The sequence below is a fragment of the Rhinolophus hipposideros genome (genome assembly GCF_964194185.1).
Source record: "Rhinolophus hipposideros genome assembly, chromosome: 9".
NCBI lineage: Eukaryota > Metazoa > Chordata > Mammalia > Chiroptera > Rhinolophidae > Rhinolophus > Rhinolophus hipposideros.
In genome coordinates, this window is record NC_138055.1 from 39869068 (window position 1) to 39893417 (window position 24350).

General features: G+C 38.6%; 1 protein-coding gene across 2 annotated transcripts in view; it reads left to right on the top strand.

Moving 5' to 3' along the window:
• Positions 1-24350, top strand: part of FAR2 (fatty acyl-CoA reductase 2) — a 124340-nt gene that overhangs the window by 64977 nt on the left and 35013 nt on the right. The window contains exons 1-2 of one of the 2 annotated variants that reach the window (XM_081058787.1): positions 9355-9368; positions 16531-16759. In XM_081058787.1, coding sequence (XP_080914913.1) covers positions 16571-16759 — 189 coding nt within the window. In that variant the 5' untranslated portion in view covers positions 9355-9368; positions 16531-16570. Of the gene's footprint in view, positions 1-9354; positions 9369-16530; positions 16760-24350 lie in introns of those variants that run through there. The other variant, XM_081058786.1, reaches the window with a different exon arrangement.

The following is a 24350-nucleotide window of genomic DNA, read 5'->3' on the forward strand; positions in this document are numbered from 1 at the left end:
TATGGATTTATATCTGGTTAACTAACCTTTGCATTAACCTTTTAAAAATATAATTTCCTGCATGGTTCAAGAATAATTAGTTGGTACATGGCCATGACTAAGCTCCTGGAATCTCAATACATGAAATGATTAACATTGTGCTTTTTCTTTGGATGGATATAGTTTTTTGTGGGTGTTTTTTTTTAAGATTTTATTGGGGAAGGGGAACAGGACTTTATTGGGGAACAGTGTGTACTTCCAGGACTTTTTTCCAAGTCAAGTTGTTGTCCTTTAATCTTAGTTTTGAAGGGTGCCGTTCAGCTTCAAGTTGTTGTCCTTTCAGTCTTAGTTATGGAGGGTGCAGCTCAGCTCCAGGTCCAGTTGCCGTTTCTAGTTGCAGGGGGCGCAACCCACCATCCCTAGCAGGAGTCGAGGAATCGAACTGGTAACTTTTGTGGCTGAGAGGACGCGCTCCAACCAACTGAGCCATCCGGGAGCTCAGTGGCAGCTCAGCTCAAGGTGCTGTGTTCAGTTTTAGTTGCAGGGGGTGCTGCCCACCACCCCTTGCGGGACTCCAGGAATTGAACTGGCAACCTTGTGGTTGAGAGCCCCCTGGCCCATGTGGGAATCGAACTGGCAGCCTTGGGAGTTAGGAGCATGGAGCTCTAACCGCCTGAGCCCCTGGGCCGGCCCTGTTTTTGTTTTTTTTTTTGGACATTTTAATAACAGGTACATTGCACATTTACCACTATTTATACCATAGCTAATATTACATTTATTTAAGTTTGTATACTTTAATTTATATTACCATCTACAGATTTACTTTTGGAACCATTTTAAATGTAGTGATGTTTATTTTAAACATGTGTCACGTGGGGTGTGAGGTAGAGTCTCTGGCCCCGCTCCCCACATAAGAACGCAAGACATGGTGAGGCCAAAAAGGAACACCCACGGAGCCATAGGTAGGGGAGTCATACCACTATAGTCTCACTGGAGGCTGGGTTCACATGACATGTGACCTGCTGTCCGCTTTTCTGCCATACGACCGTCTCTCTCCTCGACTTCCCTCGACTCCCCAACGTAGCCGTGGAAGTTATATTAGTGACCAATGGCTCAGTGGTTATAGCTGACGGCCAACTAGCCACAGCTGACGGCCATCTACTACCTGAGCCAGCACTTTTCCACATCAGGCTGAGAGCCTGGAAACTGCTCTCTGGGGCTCTATCCCCACATATGGATTTATGTCTAATTAACTAACCTTTGCATTAACCTTTTAAAAATATAATTTCCTGCATGGTTCAAGAATAATTAGTTGGTACATGGCCATGACTAAGCTCCTGGAATCTCAATACATGAAGTGATTATTAGCATTATGCTTTTTCTTTGGATGGATATAGTTTTTTTGGTTTTGTTTTTTTTTAAGATTTTTATTGGAGAAAGGGAACAGAACTTTATTGGGGAACAGTGTGTACTTCCGGGACTTTTTTTTTTCCAAGTCAAGTTGTTGTCCTTTAATCTTAGTTGTGGAGGGTGCTATTCAGCTTCAAGTTGTTGTCCTTTCAGTCTTCATTGTGGAGGGTGCAGCTCAGCTCCAGGTCCAGTTGCCGTTGCTAGTTGCAGGGGGCGCAGCCCACCATCCCTTGGGGGAGTTGAACTGGCAATCTTGTGGTTGAGAGAATGCACTCCAAACAACTGAGCCATTTGGGAACTCAGCTCAGCTCAAGGTGCCGTGTTCAATCTTAGTTGCAGGGGGCGCTGCCCACCACCCCTTGAGGGACTCGAGGAATTGAACTGGCAACCTGTGGTTGAGAGCCCACTGGCCCATGTGGGACTCAAACTGGCAGCCTTCGGAGCTAGGAGCATGGAGCTCTAACCGCCTGAGCCACCAGGCAGGGCCCAGTGGATGGATATAGTTTTTAAATACTGTGTCGAATTATTGACAGTAACAAATTCTGGTAACCCACATAGCTGCAAAAGAAGTATGTGTTTTTAAATATAACCATTGTAATCTTTTGGTGCAAACAACAATTTGTACTATGATTTTGTAGCAAGTTTTCAGTGTTATTCTATGAATCAATTGTCTTTTTGGTGGACTGAGTTCATGAAGTTAAGTCAATGTCCTTTAATCAGGCCTTGTTGTTAAACATTCCAACTATTGTGTTTCCACATAATTTCCTTGGTTGAATCAAAGGTTGAGATACAGTGTTATGGACTGGGAAACAGAAATCTTCAACTTTATTTCCAAGCTTTGCTTGAATGAATCTGAATAAGGTCTTTAACCCATACAAGTGAAGGAAAAAATGACTGTAGCTTATAAAAAAAAATTAGGACACTTTGATATATAACCCTGTTATGCCAGAGTAATACTATATATTTATTAATCATTGGTATGCTATTCTCCTATCTGTGCACTATACAGTTTTTAAAATCCTTTATATAGCCATTTGTTTTAACTTTTAGTATTGGGAAGCAGGAACACAAAGAAAACTAATTTTTAAAAACTTTAGTTATTTATTTGAAACGATGTGTCTCCTCCATTCCACTTCTGCCAATGCATATGTTGTGATGGGTGACACCTGTGAGCACTGATGCTCGTAGTAAATAGGTAGAAAGTCTTTCAGTCAAAATGACCTTAGTGTAAGCTTGGAGGCCACAGAAGCACAGGCTTAGGCTATGGGTGGAAGGAAGACACGCTCTGCTGCTTCCCAACTGTGTTATCCACATTCTACTATTATTGGAAATGAGAATTCTAAAGCAAGCAGATTATGTTATGTATCAGTTTAAGAAATTAAAACAAACCAGAGGGACAACACAAGCTTATATTAAAGATATACGCTAAGGTACAAAGTGTGACCTGGGATCAGAACACAATCAAATTCCCTGCACCAGCATTTCTCTTGCCACGCAGATCAGAATGAATTGGACATACACCTAGGCCCTACCTCAGGCTTTCTAACTCAGAATCTCAGAAGATGGGGTATGGTAAAGAACGCTTTTAACAAACGCTTCACATGCCCACTAGAGTTTGTGAACCACCCCCTGACTTCTTATTCATTTATTAAATGAACTAATCCCTCCGTCCTGACTCATTCATCCATTGATTCAACTCTATTATTGAGTGTGGAAACAGAGTCCCACAGAGCAGTTTCCAGGCTCTCAGCCTCACATGGAAAGGTGCTGGCTCAGTTATTAGATGGCCATCAACCAGATGGCCATCCGCTGTGGCTGGGTGGCCATCAGCTATTACTGGTTAGCCATTAGCCACTAATATAACTGCCGTGGCTACGCTAGGGGGTTGGTTGGTTGGTTGGCAGAAAAGCAGATGGTGGATTGTGGCTAGCAAGTGGGGTTAGCAAGAACGGATTGTGGATTGCGGATTGTGTGGTTCCTACTTCCTGTGTCTCACCCAGCTGCCAGTGAGACTGGGGTATAGGAAGACCCCATGTTGGGGTACTGGCAGCTATTTGCTTTTGTGTCTTGACCAGCCATCATCGAGAATATAGTGGTATGACTCCCCTATCTATGGCTCCGTTGTTGTTCCTTTTTGGCCTCACCATATCCTGCCTTCTTGTGAGGGGAGAGGGACCAGAGATCCTGCATGACATTGAGCCACTTTTCATTGCACAGTACAGTGCTAGTTCAAATGTGAGGAATAATACAGTATAAAAGACATCAGCTGTGTCAAGTGTTTTACTACCTAATTAAGGTGACAAGATGTATCCTCAAGATATATTAATAAATAAGCATAAAGTATTTGGATTCAAGGTCAAGGTAGCATTAATAGTATCACATGTAACATCGCAAACAAGAGAGACATCATTCTGTTCTGGTCAGAGGACAGCTGGAGTAAATCTCTCTTATCCATTACTTCACTTGTTTATTAAAACCATTCTGTGAAATATGTAGTATATTATTTAACAGAAACAAAATTGAGTTTGAAAGTTGTCAAGATTTGATGTTCAGTTACGTGACCTGTAGGAAGCAGAGAAATGTTCACGTGTAGATTTTATAATTCCTAGACTAGTGTTCTTCTCACTATTATATTGTACTCCATATGATTTTTTTCTTACTTAAGCAGTCTAGAAAGAGAAGCATTCAGATAAAATGAAATTACTTCAGCATTGTATACTTTGGTTGAAAAACAAACAAAAGGAATTATTCCAAATCAAATAAATGAATAAAACTTCCTTCCTGTCAATAAGCATTTTATGTTCAGCTACCAAGCCATCAAGCAAGGATTCTGTTCCAAAAAGAAAAACGTGTGGGAGAAATCCAGCATGTGGTGAATGCGTTAGGAGAAAATAGAATACCTGTGATGGTTTATTTTACGTGTGAACTTGGCTGGGCCACAGAAATAATTGTGGGAAAGGAGCCCCAGTATCCTTAAAGAGCTCTGTAATCACTCTTCTCTGTCACCCAGAACTTAACAGTGGAAACTGCTATCACTTCTTTGGCAAACCTAAATGCAATGGGGATCCTGGGGTGACAGGGTCTGAGTGGTAACCCTCAATTGCCAAAGTCACAGTGGTTGTGGTTGCCGTAACAAACAGCAATCAAAGCAACAATCAGAATACTCTGACTCATACAAACCTATGGCATTGACTGGTTGATTGTGGGGTTCCCGGAAGTGGAATAGATGGTATGCCTACGAAATTCTTACTTGATCTGTGTCAGCAGAAAAGTTCTAGGTCAACTGAACAAAAGTCTACCTTGAATCATAAAACAGAGTCATGACCCCTTAATCAATTCTCAGACTTGAGCCAGTACCTCTTGAAAGAAGGAGAAGCTTTGTCTCCTTGAGAAGGGACCCTAGTACGTTGCTAAAAATGTATACTTTTCATCTTTCTCCCCGCCTTCCCGAGAGGGCTATACAGCCTTTTGCCAGAGTAACTGTACACTGGGGGAGAGGAAATAATGAGAGATTTGGGGACTATTGGACGATGGCTCTGAACTGACACGTATTCCAAGAAACCTCAAACGTCACTGTGGTCCACCAGTCAGAATTGGGGCTTATGGAGGTCAGGTAATCAATGAAGTTTTGCCTCGGGTCCATCGCAAGGTGGGCCCAGTGAGTCCTCTGACCCACTCTGTGGTTCTTTCCCCAATCCTGGAATGTGTATTTGGAATAGACATGCTCAGCAGCTGGCAGAATCCCCACATTGGTTTCCACGTTGGACCTGTGGAGAGAAAAGGCCAAGTGGAAGTTACAAGAACTGCCTCTACACTGAAAAGTAACAAACCAAAAGAAATACATCATTCCTGGAGGAATTTCAGGGATCAGTGCCACCATCAAGGACTTAAAAGATTCAAGGGTGATGATTCCCACTACATCCCCATTCAACTGGCCTATTTAGCCTGTGCAGAAGATAGGTTTATTGTTTTAGAATGACAGTGGACTATTGTAAGCTTAACCTTGGTGATGACTCCAATTATAGCTGTTACAGCAGATGTCATTTCATTGTCTGAGAAAATTAACCCATTCCCAGTACCTGGTATGTGGCTGTTGATCTTGCAAATGCTGTACAGCGGCTAAGGAAAAAAAGTGTGGGGGATTCTTAAAAAATTAAAAATAGAATTCCCATATGATCCAGCAGTCCTACTTCTGGGAACATATCCAAAGGAAACAATAGCACCAACCCAAAAAGATATCTGCACCCCATTGTTTATAGCAGCATTGTTTATAATAGCCAAGACATGGAAACAACCTCAATGTCCATCTTGCCATTTGCAAAACCATGGATAGACCTTCAGGGTAGTAAGCTAAGTGAAACAAGTCAGTAACAGAAAGACAAATGCTGTGTGATCTCACTTATATGTGGAATCTAAAATAACAACAATAAAAAAACTGATAGGAAAAGAGATCAGATTTGTAGTTACTAGAGGTGGAGAGTGTGGGAAAGGGGAATTGGAGAAAGGTGGTCAAAAGGTACAAACTTCCAGTTACAAGATAAATAAGTACTAGTGATGTAATGTACAACATGATAACTATAGCTAACACTGCTGTAGAAATTTATTGAGAGTAAATCCTAAGAGTTCTCATTACAAGGAGATTTGTTTTCTTTTTTTCTCCATTTCTTTTTATTGTATTTATATAAGATGATAGGTGTTAACTAAACTTATTGTGGTAATCATTTCATAATATAGGTAATTTAAGCCTTTATGCTGTACACTTGAAACTCATACAGTGATGTATGTCAATTGTGTCTCAGTAAACTGGAAAAAATAAAATATAAAATATTGGTGATCTTATTTTATGAGAGAGAGAGAGAGAGAGAGAGAGAGAGAGAGAGAGAGAGAGAGAGAGAGAGAGAGAGAGAGGCATCAGAAAGTGTTTGCTTTCACCTAGTACGGCCAGCAATATACCTTCACTGTCCCACCTCAAGGGTATATCGGTTAACTCTCTACCTCTGTGTCATAGTTTAGTTTGATCACCACAGAAACCTGATTACCTTCCCCTTCCACAAGATATTACATTGGTTCATTACATTGATGATATTATGCTGATTGGACCTAATGATCAAGAGTAGCAACTACTCTAGACTTATTGTAAGACATAAAATGTAAGACATTTGCATACTAGAGGGTGATAAATAAATCCAACAAAAAATTAGGGGCCTTTTATCTCATTGAAATGTTAGAGGTCCAGTGGTGTGGGGCATGTCAAGATATCCCCTCTAATGTGAAGGCTAAGTTGTTGCCTCTAAGGTTGTAGATTTTTTTCTACAACCAAAATTGAAGGCATGATGCCTAATGAACCTCTGGATTTTTGAGGCAACATATTCCTCATTTGGCCTACTTAGTGAGTAACCCCAAAAGTTTCTAGTTTTAAGTGGGACCCAGAACAGGAGGAGACTGCCAGAGGTCCAACATGCTGTGTGCCACATGATCCAGCAGACCTAATAGTACTTGAAGTGGCAATGGGAGACAGGGATGCTCTTTGGGTTCTTCATCAGGTTTCTATTGGTGGATCACAACACAAGTTCTTAGAATTGTAAAGCAAAGCCCTGCCATTATCTATGGATAAATAGTCTCCTTTTAAGAAACAGCTGTAAGCCAGCTACTAGGCCTTCATGGAGACTGAACACTTGACGTTGGAGCACCAACTTACCATGAAGCCTGAGCTGCCCATCGTAAAGTAGATGTTTTCGGACCCACCAAGCCATAAAGCAATACATGCACATCAGCCCCCCATCAAGTGAAAGTTGTAAATATGTCTGATTAGTCCCAAGCGAGCCCTGAAGACTCATGTAAGTTACAGGAAGAAGTGGCCCAAATGCCTATGGTCCCCATTCCTGCTGTATTACCTTCTCTCCCCGGCTGCACCTATGACTTCATGGGTAATTCACTACAATTCAGTTCACAGAAGAAGAGAAATCTCAAGCCTGGCTTACAGATGGTTCTGCACAATATGCAGGCTCCACCCAAAGTGCACAGCTATAGCACTGTAGCCCTTTTCTGGAACATTACTGAAGGATAATGGTGAAGGGAAATTTCTCCAGTGACCAGAACTTCAAGCAGTGCACCTGGTCAGATGTGGGTTATATATTGATTCATGGCTCGTGCCCAGTGGTTTAGGTGGGTGGTCAGGGACTTCGAAGGAACATTACTGGAAAATTGATTAAAAGGAAGTCTGAGGAAGATGTGTGTGGAATGAGCAAAATACTTGAGTCCCATATAAATGCTCACCAAACAATGACATCAACAGAGGAAGATTTCAATAATCAAGTAGATAGGATGACCTATTCTGTAAATACCAGTCAGCCTCCTTCCCCAGCCACCCCTGTAATCACCCAATGGACTCATGAACAAAGTGGCAATGGTGGCAGGGATGGAGGCTATTCATAGGCTCAGGAACACGAATTTCTGCTGCCCAAGGCCAGGTTGGCTGCAGCCACTACTGAGTGCCCAATCTGCCAGCAGCAGAGACCAACACAGTGTCCCCAACATGGCACCCTTCCTCAGGGTGACCAACCGGCTCCCTAGTGACAGACTGATTGCCTTGGACCACTTCCATCAAGGAAGGGTCAGTGTTTTGCTCTTACTGGAGTAGTCACATATTCAGGATATGGGTTTGCCTTCCCCACACACAATGCTTCTGCCAAAACTGTCATATGTGGGCTTCCAGAATGCCTCATCCACCAGCATGGTATTCCACACAGCACTGCTTCTGACCAAGGAACTCACTTCACAGTAAATGAAGTGTGTGATGGGCCTATGCTCATGAATTCACGGGTCTTACCATGTTCCCTGCCATCCTGAAGCTGCTGACTTGATAGAATGGTGACATGGACTTTTAAAGACTCATTTACATTGCCAGTTAGGTGGCAATACCCTACAGGGCTGAAACAAGGTTCTCCAGAAAGCTGTATATGCTCTGAATCAGCCTCCAACATGTGGTGCTGTTTCTCCTATAGCCAAGATTCATGGATCCAGAAATGATGAGGTGGAAATGAGAGTGTTATTGCTTACTATTACCACTAGTGGCACAAAAGCAAAATGTTTTGCTTCCTGCCCCTACAACATTGTGCTCTGCTGGGCTAGACGTCTTAGTTCCAAAGGAAAGAATGCTTCCACCATGATACACAACACTGATTCCACTGAACTGGAAGTTAAGACTGTTGCCCCGCCACTTCGAACTTCTGATGCCTGTGAACCAATAGACAAGGAAGAGAGATACATACTAGGCTGACTGGGGTGATTGATCCTGACTACCAAGAGGAAATTGGACTGCCACTCCACAGGAAGAGTATGTCTGAAATACAGGAGATTCCTTAGGGCATCTCTTCGCATTACCATGCCCTGTGATTATGGTCAGTGTGAAACTGCAACCCCATTCAGGGAGGACTACTGATAGCTCAGACCCTTCAGGAATGAAGGTTTGGGTCATCTCATCAGGTAAAGAACCATGACCAACTCAAGTCCTTGTTGAGGGCAAAGGGAATACAGAATAAGTAGTGAAAGAAGGTAGCTATAAATACTAGCTGTGACCATGTAATCAGTTATAGAAATGAGGACTGTAATTGTCATGAGTGTTTCTTCCTTATTTTGTTATGAATACATTTGTGTGTGCATAAAGCAAATATGTTTACTATCTAATCCCTTTATCATGTAACATAAAATGCACTGATTTTATATCATAGTATTTACATATTGTTAACTTTACAACATAGTACCGTGTTTTCCCAAAAATAAGACCGGGTCTTATATTAATTTTTGCTCCAAAAGACGCATAAGGGCTTATGTTCAGGGGATGTCATCCTGAAAAATCATGCTAGGATTTATTTTCCAGTTAGGTTTTATTTTCAGGGAAACACGGTATTTAAGTTATGGGATATCAAGAAGAAGAATAAACATCAGTCAAAGACTTTGCATCCTCTCCTGGAGAAAGGGTTAGTATGCTTTCAGTTGTATGCGGTATTATTGTATCGTGTCAGGCAAAAGTATGACTTTGTAATTGCCTTTATTTGGAGATTAAGTATGGTTTAAGGAGATGGATATGAGCGCCACATTGATGAGGCATGGACTTATGATGGTTAATTTTATGTGTCACCTTGGCTGGGCCATGGTGCCCAGACATTTGGTTAAACATTATTCAAGATGTTTCTGTGGAGGTGTTATTTGGGTGAGATAACATTGAAACCACTGGACTTTGAGTAAAGTAGATTACCCGCCGTATTATGAGTGGGCCTCATCCAGTTAGTTGAAGGAATTTAATGGAGCAAATTCTGACCTCCCCCAAGAAACAGTTCTGCCAACAGACTGCCTTTGGACTCAAACTGCAACTCTTCCTTGAGTCTACAGCCTGAAGATTTTAGATTTACCAAGCTTCCACTGTCTCATTAGCCAATTCCTTGAAATCCACTCCCCCCTCCTTTCTCTCTCTGTCTCTCTGTCTCTCTGTCTCTGTCTCTGTCTCTCTGTCTCTCTCTCTGTCTCTCTCTGTCTCTCTCTCTCTCTCTCTCCCCCTCTCTCTCTCCCTCCATACACACACGCACACACAAACACACACATACACAGAGCGTGCCCCCAAAAATGTATACACATTTTAAGAAAGGAAAAAACAGTATTAAAAGTATAATACTCAATGGTATATACCTATATCAAAGATGAATACAAATCACATGCATACATTTTTTTGGCACCCCCGTATATATACAAATTTTGACAATTAAGTTTGTGAACTCATCCGAGAAAAAATGCATACCTCATTTCTGAATATCACTATGGTTACCTTCAAAGTATTCCCCTTGGGAAGCTATGCACTGATGCCAGCACCTAGTCCACCCTTCCAAGCAATTTTGGACCTCTTTTTCTGGAATGGCCATCAGAGCTGTTGTCGTATTACACTTGATGTCCTGAATGTCATCAAAATGTCTTCCTTTCAATATTCCCTTTATCTTTGGGTAAAGAAAGAAGTCCTTGGGGGCCAGCTCAGGCAATTAGGGAGGGTGTTCCAATACAGTTATTTGTTTACTGGCTAAAAACACTCTCACAGACAGTGAGCTGGTGCATTGTCGTGATGCAGGAGCTATGAATTTTTGGCGAAAAGTTCAGGTCATCTAACTTTTTCACGCAGCCTTTTCAACACTTCCAAATAGTAAACTTGGTTAACTGCTTGTCCAGTTGATACAAATTCATAATGAATAATCCTTTTGATATCAGAAAGGTTAGCAACATCATTGCAACAAGTTTGCGAACTTAATTGTCAGACCTCGTGTGTATGTGTATACACACATACACATACGGACACACGGTGCCAAAAAATGTATACAAATTTTAGGAAGGGATAAAACTGTGAAATTTCACTGATGGTAACCACTTTGAGTACCTCTTGTAATTGCAGAAGTCAAACATGACTTGTATTCAACTTTTGTTATCAGTATATATTGAATATTAATATTTTCATACATTTTTTTTTGTTAAAATGTGTATACATTTTTGGCACCGTGTGTGTGTGTGTGTGTGTGTGTGTGTGTGAGGCATACGGCATGTCATGTCATCTGCAAAATAAAAATAGTCTTTAATTCTGAGGAAAGCATGAAAATGTGTACTGACTTACAATCCATTCAGTACGGTTCATTTTGTCATTGTGTTGATCAACTATTCTTTTATTTATAACCTGACCAATTTATAATTCACCAAGAGGAAATAGGGAGCATCAAGATTTACATTTGATTGTAACATTCTTGATACCATTTTGGATTCTTCACATGTTGACTGATGTATAAATAACAATATTGTTTGACTTATCTATAAATAATAATAATAGCATGCATTTAAAACTCTTCATCACTTAGCAAGAATGTTTACACATTAATTATTCACACGTAACACAATGTGTAGCACACAGTAGGCACTCAACACACCTGTTTAATCAAGTATGATGAAATGATGAATTTAGGTCATATCTTTTTCCTTTCTCATTTCTGTGAAATTTGGAGGTTTTTGTTTTGTTTGCGTTTGATTTGAAGACTTAATAAAAAGTTAAGCAAAAGCAAACTTGGAAGAAGGCTTGAGGTGATTGCTAAATTTTGTATTCTTAAAGCCAGCCTGAACTATTGCCCAGAGGTGAGGCTTTTCAAATTGGTTTTTCTTGAATATGGAGCACTGCTAATCCAATTAGTGAGGCCTGAGCCCAACAGCTGCTGGCAAGACCCCTGGGGGTTTATATTCCTCCATCAAGAACTTAAAAGTTCTCTCAGAAAAACTTTATGTAAGAAGCCCACAGTGAAAATTACCTAAGTTCATTGCTGAATTGTATAATTTGAGATATACTCAGAAAACTAAAGCAATAAAAATAAAGAACTTTTTCCCACAAAGTACTTGACAAAGAGATATATGATATATATATACACAGGTTTTATGATAAAAGACCTGTCCAAACCTGTGAAAACCAAGAACCAGTATCCTACCTCTATGCCACACAGAGGGGAAAATGAGGCAGACACATTTGCTTCATAAAAAAGGTTTACTCCAGAATTGCAAAGGTTGATATGAATTATTGTCGAGTTGTTTTACTCACTTATCCCAAAATACACATACCTCTGTTCAAGTGTGTTTGTGTCTGTATTAGCGTGCTCAACTTACCATGACAATGTACCACAGACTGGGTGGCTTAAACGACAGCCATTTGTTTCTCACAGTTCTGGAGGCTGGAAGTCCATGATCAAGGTGCCAGCAAATTCAGTTTCTGGTGAGAGTTCTCTTGGCTTGTAAACAACCTTCTTCTCACTGTGTCCTCACATGACCTTTCCTGGACGTCTGTCCAAGGAGAGACTGTTCCTCTTCTTATTAGGACACTGGTCCTATTATCTTAGGGCCTCACCCTTATGACCTCATTTAACTTGAATCACTTTCCAAAGGCCTTATCTCCAAGTACCATCACATTAAGGGTTAGAGCGTTGACATATGAATTTGGAGGGGACACAATTTAGTCCAAAACATGTGTAAAGTGAGCTGAGCCATGTTTTTGAAAATAAACTAAGAAAGTTTGTTTTGCAAATTTCTTTATGTTTCTAGTACCCACAACAAAAGAAGTGACTATAAACGTACCGGTTATCATTGCTTTCTAAGAAATTGTTTTTTAAACTATGTATTATTAAATTACCTTTTAAAGTAGAAAGAAATTACCGCCATGAAAGAAGACGCATTACGTTTAATTCCATCTCAGTGTTTTAAAACTACTATCATTTACTTCATTTGCCTCCAACCTTTTCCACAGGGATTTATAATGGACATTATGATGTTTTACAAGTTTGCATTCTTCTTTTTTTTCATTGAATGTTATTTTGTAAGTACGTTACCTTAATTCAACATACTTATTCTAGTGTTTAATTTTGATGAAGCAGAACAACTTTCACTTACTGAATTTTATAAAACAGCATTGATTTTTTTTCAATTTACCAGCCCATATTACTGTGGACGTTGCCAAGCAAAACTCCATTGTCTACATGAGATATCTCTTAACACACAACATACTTTGAATCTTCAAAAAAGGCAAAAGAATTACGTATAGATAAGACTGACTTGATTATCCATAGAATTATTGATATATAGCAACCAGTAATAATTTTTTTTCAGCTGATCTCATGCTGGTCCAATTGCCATTCTTTCTTAAGTTTGCCATAATAAGTTTAGATTAATAAAATTGAGAGGCTCAATCTAAATGAAAGGTGGGGTTAGTAGTCTACCTTATAGCACAGAGACGGAAAAAAAATTTGGCTAAATAGAAGGTGGAAAACTTTTCTCTGGAGAAATCTTCCTTTATCTCTACTTGAAATACTATCAAGATTTGCCACATGTATAATTTACTGGGGTAACTATAATTAGTTATGAATGATTCAATATAGACAAAATAGTGTATGGCCGTGGATCATATTTATACTTAGCTTCACAGTCAGACATTTCATCTTTGAAGCTTCACTTTTCAATAGGATGTGCTGAATATTATGCAATGAGAATTTAAGAAGGTCCTAGAGCAATGGTTCTCTGAAGGGGGCGAGTTTTTCCCCAGAGCACATTTGGCAACATCTAGAGCCATTGTGGATTGTAATATCTGGCTAGGGGAAAGAGGGACATTATTACCACATAGTGAGTGGAGGCCAGGCATGCTGCTAATACTCTCTATTGCACTGCACAGCGCCCGCCACCACCACCACAAATTTATCTGTCCCAAAATGTTAATAATTCCAAGACCAAGACTTTGGTCAAGAGTAAGATTCCTGAGAGGCAAAGCACCTTGTTTCTTTTTTAAAAATGTTTGTCTCTTAAGAACTACCAAGAAATTTGGATAAACTTGTCTCCCTTAGTTGTTTTCATCTTATTGTTTTTCCCCTAGAGTAACTACCCAAACAATAAAATCCCCACATACTGCAACCTGCAAAAAATGTGTCACTTGGCACAACTATTGTGATTCAGTATTGTAACATCTGTTCTTTAGAAATGAGAATAGCCTCATTTTACTATATCAAGTGGAGAGTAAAAAACTCTCTATTTTCACTAACAACCATGGGAAACTGGTGATCTTAAGGAGAAAAAAATGCTCCAGAATAGAAAGGAAGAATCTAAGCTGCAAAGGCCTGTTCACTGCCACTCCCGGCATCTACCCAGTAAGTAGCACAACCTTTACATTCCGTAAAAATACCCTGGATGACCCTCAGAGGTCTCTTACTTTTTCATTCAAACATCAGATATCTTGCATTATACAGGATGATTCTGGTGATTGGCAAAGAGAGTTACGCTTCTTATGAGCATGAAGGAGAGGAAATTGTTCTTTGCTCTCTGCACTGGTGATTTGAGAAGATATGAAAGGGAAGCCATAGCCTGGTCAGCTGTTCTCAACATATTCCTCCTTCTGGAGTTGCATATTCTCCATTACTGACTATAAAAATATTTTAATTTTAAAATAATTAATTATTCTAATGAAGTATATTAGCAGTTAAAAAATTCTTGGACCTTGCAAAGCTATAACATATGGATGGGTTTCTGGGGTCTACAACCAAGCCATATCTTGAAAGCAGAAGCAAGAAACACACAAAATATTTCTGATGCAGTTGTGATCTGAGGATGAGGAATTCTCTGACATTTTTCAGTATCACATGCCTTGATTAGAGTCATGGCACGACTCCTCTGCCACCTGGTCTTGATGATCGGGTGATGAGTGCCAGGTTTATGTTTTCTTTTCTTCTCAGAGCACTCAGTGTACTCCACCATAGTGTTTGTTGTGTTTGAGAAGCATTTGGACTGAGGACAGAGCAGGAAAATTCCGTTCTTTGGGAACATTATGTAACATGACAAAAATTAGCATTAATTTTTGTTTGCACAAAGTTCAAATGTGTTCTTCAAAATAATATTTCTCACATCAGCCCTCAAAAAAAGGGACTTAAATAGTAGTTCAATGAATATAACTAATGTGGAATCTAGGTGTCCTAAAGTGAATAGTGTTGATTTGTCCTTGATCCCTGTTACATTTACATTTATAACAGTCTGTAATTATCTTGTTTATTTATTTACTTATCTTTGTATCACTGGCTTCCTCTGCTAGAGGGATAGCAAGGATCTGTTTGCCTTACCTATCTGTTTACCTTCAGATTTAGCACAGAGCCTGGCAAGACAGGTGCCCAAAATTATAGGTTGAATCAATTCATGAATGAATAAATCTTCCAAAGACAGAGTTCTGCCCAAGAACATAACTCCCAAATCGTCAGAATATAAATTATGACTACAGATTATACCATGTCCGTCATGACTAGGGAAAGGCATTGTTCCTTAAGCAGTTACTGGCAGAGTGATCTTGTGTGGAGTTCAAGAGGCAGGAGGGTGTTGACTCTTTGACTTGTTTTCCATCTTCTTTATAAACCCTGATATCAGGGTTGGTCCCAGGAGCTGTGTATGTGTAACATACACCCAAATCCCTTCCAGGCAGAGAGCCCAGAACAGTCAGTGGACAGAAAGGAAAGTCGGCTCCTGCACCACCAGCACTGTTTCGTTCAGAGCTCTCAGCGGCTGTTTCCAATCAACAGTCTTTAACCTGGGGCCTAAAGACAAAACATTCATTTCATGTTGCATTTCTACAGCCTGTCGTGCTTTTTGTCAGGGGCCATGGCATCAAAGCGCTGCAGCTGGCTTCCCACGAGCACTTCACCTATTCTCCTTGGAACAGGGCCTCAGTGAATGGCATACTACATTGCACCTGGTGCTATTTCAGGACTTAACAGGCCTCTGGGTTGTGGCTTCTCTGTTCAACCTTCTCCGCCCTTTGTCATTTGCAATGTTTCAACCCCATCAGCATCCTATGAAGGAAAGGATGGCACCCGACCCATTTTCAGTTCAAGGAAAACATAATTAATAAGAAACGACTAGGTAGGCTAGGGCCAGTGAGTTTAAGTGAAACTAAAAGTTATTTGCTCCAGTACTGTCTCTAAATAAAACTGTAACTGAAATACTAAATACATCATAATTTCAAAAAAAATGGAGAGCTGGTTTCACAGGTTATAGGGCCACTCCTAGCCTTATTTACATTCTTGTAACCCTGAATTGCTTTTATTTCCCCCATAGAGGGTGCTACACCACACCTTAGACCTTTGTTCTTCCTCTTTATTTGGCCTGAAACACCCTTACCACAGCCCTTCTCTACCTTCAAGTTTCACGTCAGATGTCATCACCTGTACAGGCCTTCCCGAAATGTCCAGATCCTGCGGTGCACCTCTCCTCTGTGCCCCCTTTGTTTTAGCACTTACCATAGTGTATGTGTATATGTAGTGATCTCTTTATGTGTTTGTCTCCTTCATTAGACTCCAAGCTGTTCCTTGTAAGCAGGAACCATGTTTTACTCATTTCTGGCCCACAGTTCCTGGCATAAAATCTGGCGCTTATAGTATGCTAAATAAATATTGATTGAAGTCAATCATTGCCAATAAACCATGATGCTAGGTATCACTCTCTCTGAACTTATCCCACATTTAAAACTCTGCAAGCACCAGAAACACTGTAAATGATTGCATCTTAGAACTTCGAAACATGTAATCTTTTGTTATTTCTCTTCCTTTTCAGGAATCTCTTTCTGGAGCCATAAAAGACAACAGGAAGAATCATGTCCATGATTGCAGCTTTCTATAGTGGCAAGTCCATTCTCATTACTGGGGCCACAGGATTCTTGGGCAAAGTGTTGATGGAGAAGCTATTTCGTACCAGCCCTGACCTGAAAGTCATTTACATCCTTGTGAGGCCCAAGTCTGGCCAGACACTGCAGCAGAGAGTTTTCCAAATCCTAAATAGTAAGGTATGACTTATGGACAGAACCTTAAGGCAAAGTGACTCACTATGTTGTTCCCTTATAGCCTCAACTATCCTGCAAACAACTACAAACAAGACAGCAAACAACTGTGGAAATAAAGAGAGAAAAGAGTGCTTAGGCTCTGTCCAGGGCAGGTGAACAGATCATCTATGTTCTGGAAATTATTGACTAAGAATCAAAATGCTAAAATTCCCAGAGGGGACTCTCCGGGCTTGAAACCTATCACAAGTTCATCTGAAATCTTCCCTAATTTTCTTCTAGATGTAAGGCAGTCTTCCCCCCACTTTTAGGATATTCTATATTATATTACATTATATCACATCACATCATATCATACTATACTATATTATGTTATATATGGGACCGATACAATTATTCAGTAGCCATGCAGTAATACTTTCAATTGTTTAAACTCTACAAGGTTTAACTGTTAAATACTTTATCTGTGGTAAGTTGATATTTCTATTACCCACATTGTACTTCTATTACACCATAAGTTCTTCTAAAGAAAAAACATTGAAATGAAACATTCTATGTGTGAATGAGATAAATACACACACAAAAAATATCATTTGTGTATCAAACTCTCTCATTCCTCCAAAAGAGTATTATGCATGTTCTCTCGTGTTTTAATTTATAAATTTGAAAGCAGTATAGGTTTTGGCCTCAAACATATGTTGACTCAAATTCTGGCTTATCAATTTGTTATCACTTCACCTCTTCAGCCCCAGTTTGCAGCATTTAAAATAGAAACAGTGATGATGACTTTCCAGGATTGCTTTAGGAATTAAATGAAAAGGAAGAAAAGCACATATCTTGCTCATAGTTTCCTTTGGAATATAAGGGTCACTTAAGGTTGGTAAGCGGACAATTTAATGAAGGTATTTTTATTTACAAAGTCTCTTTTCCAGTGTGTAGGAATACCAACATCTAATGTGTATCTGATAGCCCAGCACATTACAGATACCCAGTAGTTCTCATGACTACATTTATGTGCTGGCATCAGGATGAGATTTGGGTACAAACCATTATCAAGAGCATCAGAAAAGCCCTATCTCATGGCCTGACTCAGCAGTGGACAATCATAACTGACAGTTACTGGGTACTTACTACATGGCAGATAGTATTCAAAGGGTTTTTCATGCCTTACCTCTGATTTTCATAACAACCTTGGGAAGTAAGAGCTATTGATAACCTCATTTTATAGATGGCAAAACTGAGATCTGAAGTGTTAACTTACCAAAGGTCACCCAAGTAGTGAACAGGAGAGTCAAACTTCAGACCCCCAAGTCTGGCTCCAGGGCCAACATGCTTATTCCTACTCCTCTATTGCCTACATCGTAACACATGGTTCTTAAGAATAAGACCCAAATGCTGATGTGGCATAAAACTGAAATCTAGAAGAAACTCTCAGGCCCCTCTTCAGACAGTTTTGCTCAGTGCTATAACCCTAATGGACTTTGTTTTCCTCACCTAGTAGACATATCTCTTTAGCTTTGTAGCCAGTTTATAGATTTCTAACCAACCTTAAGTAATATAGTGTTCTTAAAGGTAGATGAATAATTTCAGGTATGCGAGGCTTGGATATTTTTCTTTAAAACATAGTAAGTAAAAGTGTTACCACTTTGCATTTGATTCCCACTATGTCTTCAGGAAATATAGTCAAGAGAATATCTGTTCTACCTACCAAAATTCATGTATCTGCTTCATTTCTGTCTTTTTCATGGTTTGGATAGCTACCACCTCTCACTTCCTGATCCCTTACAGAGGGAGACAATTAAGTTGGAAATGCTTTGGAAAGAAGGATTTCTTTTAATCCATTAGCCACGTAAACTGGGACTCAAGAATCAGAAGGGAGGATTCGTTTCATCACATATGACTAAGTTTCTTAAGAATTTTCAGAGCACTTAAAGGAATATATCAATGAAGGGAAAGGGATATGAATTGATTACAGATTCTTGAGGACTTTCTCTCAAAGATAATTAAGGTAGCACTCTTAGTAAACAAGCAGAGACACATACAACTACTGTACAAATATATTTATTGTAGTATTATAGTAGCAAAAACTGGAACCAATCTAAATGTTCCACAGGGAAGGTTATATCATTACAGGCCTATCTCAAGAAACAAGAAAAATCCCCCACAAAAACAACCTAACATTCCATCTTAAAGAAGTAGAAAAAGAAGAACAAATGAAGCCCAAAGTCAGCAGAAGGAAGGAAATAATAAAGATTATAGCAGAGCTAAATGAAATAGAAAACAAAAAGACAATAGAAAAAATTAATGCAACAAAAAACTGGTTCTTTGAAAAGGTGAATAAAATTGGCAAACCCCTGGCTAAAATCACTAAGGAAAAAAAGAGAAAAGATGAAAATAAGCAGAAGAATCAGAAATGAAAGAAGAGAAGGAAATGGATATCACAGAAATACAGAGGATCATACAATAATACTGTGAAGGACTATATGCCACCAAATTCAATAACCTAGAAGAAATGGACAAGTTCTTAGAAATATATAACCTTCATAAACAGAATCATGAAGAACTAGGAAATCTAAATAGACCAAACAGTAATGAAATTGAAACAATCATCCAAAACCTCCCCAAAAGCAAAAGTCCAGTACCAAATGGCATCACTAGTGAATTCTACCAAACATTCAAAAATGATTTAATACCAATCCTTCTCAAATTCTCCCAGAAAAGTGAAGAAGAAGCAATACATCCTAACTCATTTTGTGAGGGCAATATTACCCAGATACCAAAACCTGGTAAGGATAACACAAGAAAAGAAAAATACAGACCAATATTTCTGATAAATACAGATGCAAAAATTCTAAGCAAAATATTAGCAGAATATGACAATACATTGAAAAGATTATACATTATGAAAAAATGGCTCAAGGATGGTTCAACATATGCAAATCAGTGTGATACATCACATAAACAAAATAAAGGATAAAAATCATGTGATCATATTAATAGATGCAGAAAAAGCATTTGAAAAGATACAACATCAATTTATGATTAAAACAATAAAATGGGTATAGAAGGAAAGTACCTCAACATAATAAAGGCCATGTATGACAAACCCTCAGCTAATATCAGACTCAGTGGTGAAAACTGAAAGCTTTTCCTCTAAGATCAGGAACAAGACAGGAAATACCCCCTCTCACCACTGTTGTTCATCATAGTGGTGGAAGTCCTAGCCAGAACAATCGGGCAAGAGAAAGAAATAAAAGGCATTCAAATTGGGAATGAAGAAGTCAAATTGTCACTTTTTGCAGGTGACATAATTCTTTATATAGAAAACCCTAAACTATTAGAAATAATAAGCAAATACAGTAAAGTTGCAGGATATAAAATCAATGTACAGAAATCCATGCATTCCTGTATACTAACAATGAAATTTCAGAAATAGAAATGAAAAGAAAAAACAATTCTTTCTCCAATTGCAACAAAAAGAATAAAATACCTAGGCATAAACTTAACAAAGGATGTGAGGGACCTCTACACTTAAAACTACAAGATATTATTAAAAGAAATTGAAGAAGACATAAAGAAATGGAAAGATATTCTATGTCCATGGATTGGGAGAATCAACATAGTTGAAATGACCATTTACCCCAAAGCAGTATACAGATTTAATGCAATCCCCATCAAATTCCTAATGGCATTTTTAAAAAGAAATAGAACAAAAAAAATCATCAGATTTGTATGGAATCACAAAACATCCCTAATAGTGAAAATAATCGTGAGAAATAAAGAACAAGGCCAGAGGTATCACTCCCCCCGACTTCAAATTATACTACAAAGCAACAATAATCAAAACAGCATGGTATTGGCAAGAAAAAAAGACACAGAGACCAATGGAACAGAAATGATAACACAGAAATAAACCCACATATATGTGGGCAAATAATTTTCGACAAAGGAGACAAAAACATACATTGGAGAAAAGAAAGCCTCTTCAACAAGTCGTGCTGGGAAATTTGGAAAGCCACATGCTAAAGAATGAAACTAGACTGTTGTAGGAGTATATATGTACCACATGTACAAAAATTAACCCAAAATTGATCAAAAACCTAAATATAAGACCTGAAACAATAAATTACATAGAAGAAAGCATAGGTAATAACCTAATAGGCCTTGGTCTTAGGGAGGGTTTTTTTTTTTTTTTTAATTCGACCTCAAAAGCAAGGGAAGTAAAAGCAAAAATAAATGAGTGGGACTATAACAATCTAAAAAGCTTCTGCACAGCAAAAGAAACTGTTAACAAAACAAAGACACAACCTACTGAATGGAAGAAGATATTTGCAAACAACACCTCCGATAAGGAACTAATATCCAAAATATATAAAGAATTTATACACCTCAACAACATAAGAAAAACAAAGCCTCCAGTTAAAAAGTGGGCAGAGGACCTGAAAAGACACTTTCCTCAAGAAAATAAAAAAATGGCCAACAGAAATTAGGGAAATGCAAATAAAAACCACAATGAGATACCACCTCACACCTGTTGGAATGGCTATTATCAACAAGAAAAATAACAAGTGTTGGAGAGGTTAGAGGGAAAAAGGAATCCTCATACACTGCTGATGGGAATGTAAATTGGTACAGCCACTATGGAAAACAGTATGGAGATTCCTCAAAAAATTAAAAATAGAATTACCATATGACCCAACAATCCCTCTTCTGGGTATCCACCAAAAAAAAAAATCCTAAAATATTTATCTGTAAAGATATATGTACACTTATGTTCATTGTAGCATTATTCACAGTGGCCAAGACATGGAAACAACCAAAGTGTCCTTCAATGAATGACTGAATAAAGAAGATGTGGTACATATATACTCATACAATGGAATATTACACAACCATAAAAAAGATTAAATACTGCCGTTTGCAACAACTTGGATGGATCTTGAGATTATTATTCTAAGCAAAATAAGTCAGGCAGAAAAAGTCAAAAACTGTATGGCTTTACTCATATGTGGGATGTAAAATTGAAACCAACAACCAAACAAGACAAACAAACCAATAAACAAAAACTCATAGACACAAAATAGTTTAGTGGTTACCAGAGGGTAAGAGGGGAGAAGGGGAGATAGAAGAGGGTAAATACGGGACAAATATATGGTAATGAAGGAGATTTGACTTTGAATGGTGAACACACAATGCAATATACAAAAGATATATTACAGAATTGTACATTGAAACCTGTATAATTTTATTAACCAATGTCACCCCAATATTTTTTTTTAAAAAAGAATGATGGTGAGGTCAGAATCTAAAAAATCATTTATGGAGAGAATACCAAAAGTGGTTGGGCTTTTCCTATTAAGCTATAGTAATCAGATAAGAAAAGTGTTATAAAGAGGTTATGCTGCGTTTAGAATTCATCCTCTGAGAAGACCAGTCATAATTCACGATTTCCAACAAGGGCCTATCCTGTATGATGTCCCATAAAGTGGATTTATAAAAAAAGGCAGAGTTTGGCAGGTTGCACTGGATATTTCCAGTCAACATTTCTGGAAAAATGTGAATTACTCAATAAGCCCTTAGTTGGCCCTGAGATAATCAACCTTGAAATACCCTGGAGAGTTTTCTGTAATGAACCATGCAGGAACCCTGGACCCTCAATTCACAGAATTGATTTGGTTTAAGACAATAGAAGATAGTAACATTTTATGAAATAGTTTATTGAATCCTTTTATAAGACTGTCACTGTTTGGTAGTTTCTAGAAGACATTAGATAAATTAATCCTTAAGAGGAAAAATAATACATTTAAACAAATTAACTTTGAACTAAAAATAAAATAACTTTGAACCAAATAACACCTGCAAAGAAAAGGCCAACTATCTGATCTTGTTGAGTATTAAAAAGCACACAACAGAAATATTAATTTCATTTTACATAAAAGTTCCTTGTTAATTTGTAGATTCCTTTATAAGAAAATAAACAAAGAAAAGAAAAAGCATTGGTCTGTGCTACCCTGTGTCCCCAACTTCTAAAAATGAATTTCCGATTAACATCAGTGATTCTGTTAAATCTCTATATAAAGCAGAGACAACTGGAAACAGAAGTTTGTATTTTAAATCCCCAAAGCCAGTTTTGTTCCATTACTATTTCTCATTTTTCCTAAGAAACTATCCCACAAAAAGCAAGAGGCTTCTATATACCTGGCACAATTAGTAAGAATATAATATTGCCAAGAATTTAAATTTCCCATGATTAACAAACATACTGGGGTTTAGTTTGACAGTTACTCAAGTCAGATTAGTTGAGACATGTTAAGCCTCTCCCCTGTGGGCCATTTTGTTTCTTTCAAGGAGGGGAGGGGAGGGGAGGGGAGGGAGAAGAGAGGAGAGGAGAGGAGAGGAGAGGAGAGGAGAGGAGAGGAGAGGAGAGGAGAGGAGAGGAGAGGAGAGGAGAGGAGAGGAGAGGAGAGGAGAGGAGAGGAGAGGAGAGGAGAGGAGAGGAAAGAAGGAAGGAAGGAAAGAAGGAAGGAAAGAAGGAAGAAAAAAAAGAAAAGAAAAATTGATTTAGTCCTGGGGATTTATTAAAAGTCACAGAAACAGAGACTATTTTCTCAGTCTCTTGTTTTTCTTTAACAATACCATTCACTACATAATTCAATCACTGGCATGATTTCACTTATCCAATTTCTTTCCTTCTTTTTAAATTGCTTCCAATCACATCGGTGTTTGTTTGTTTGTTTGTTTGTTTTTTAAAGCTTCAAATTGCCTTTACTGATTTCACTCAAAATGTCACCAAGCCACAGGATTCAACATGGCTCTGGTACACATTCAGTTTTCAGAGGTGTCTGGTTCGCACAGTATAATCAGAAACCTTGGGATGACCAACACACACAAACACATACACATACACCCATAGTTGTCTGATTAGCAGCTTTTGAAAGTGGAGTATTGTAGCAGCAGAAAGGGTTTTTTTTTTTCTGGTATTAGTAACCTACTGAGTTGCAGGCACATGCTAGGCATTTGCCTTTCACTACCCAATTTAATCCTCACAAAACTGTGCTATGCCTCATTGCTACCTCACAATTGAGAAATGCATCCAAAAAAGTTGACACCTATCCAAGGAAGTGACAAAGCACAATTTCAATGCAGTTCTCTAATCCCCAAAGCCTGTGCTTTTCCCCACTGCCCTGCATTGCCTCGCCTACGATATTGCTTCTTCTAACCAAGGTGCTTATACTCGCAGAACTCTGAAACTGGCCTTTAGTGTGGGAAGAAAGCATTGACAAGATGAAGAACTGAACATTCTGTCACCTCTAGCATTTATTATAGATTCTTATGTAAAAGGAACTAAAATTTTGTTAAATGCAAAATTATTTTTAAGAATAGAGTATCTGCGGAATTATTTGTTCTCTGAGATCACAGAATGAGATAGTCGCCCGATTAGCATTTTAGATAAATATGCAGACAAAGGCACTGAGGCCCCAAGAAATGAGTAATTTGCCCCAGTTACCCAGCTAATAAATGGTAGAATGTGGATTTAAACTCTTACCTTTCTGACTCCAAAGAGCCTGCCTGAGATCTTCCCAATACACCAATGGTT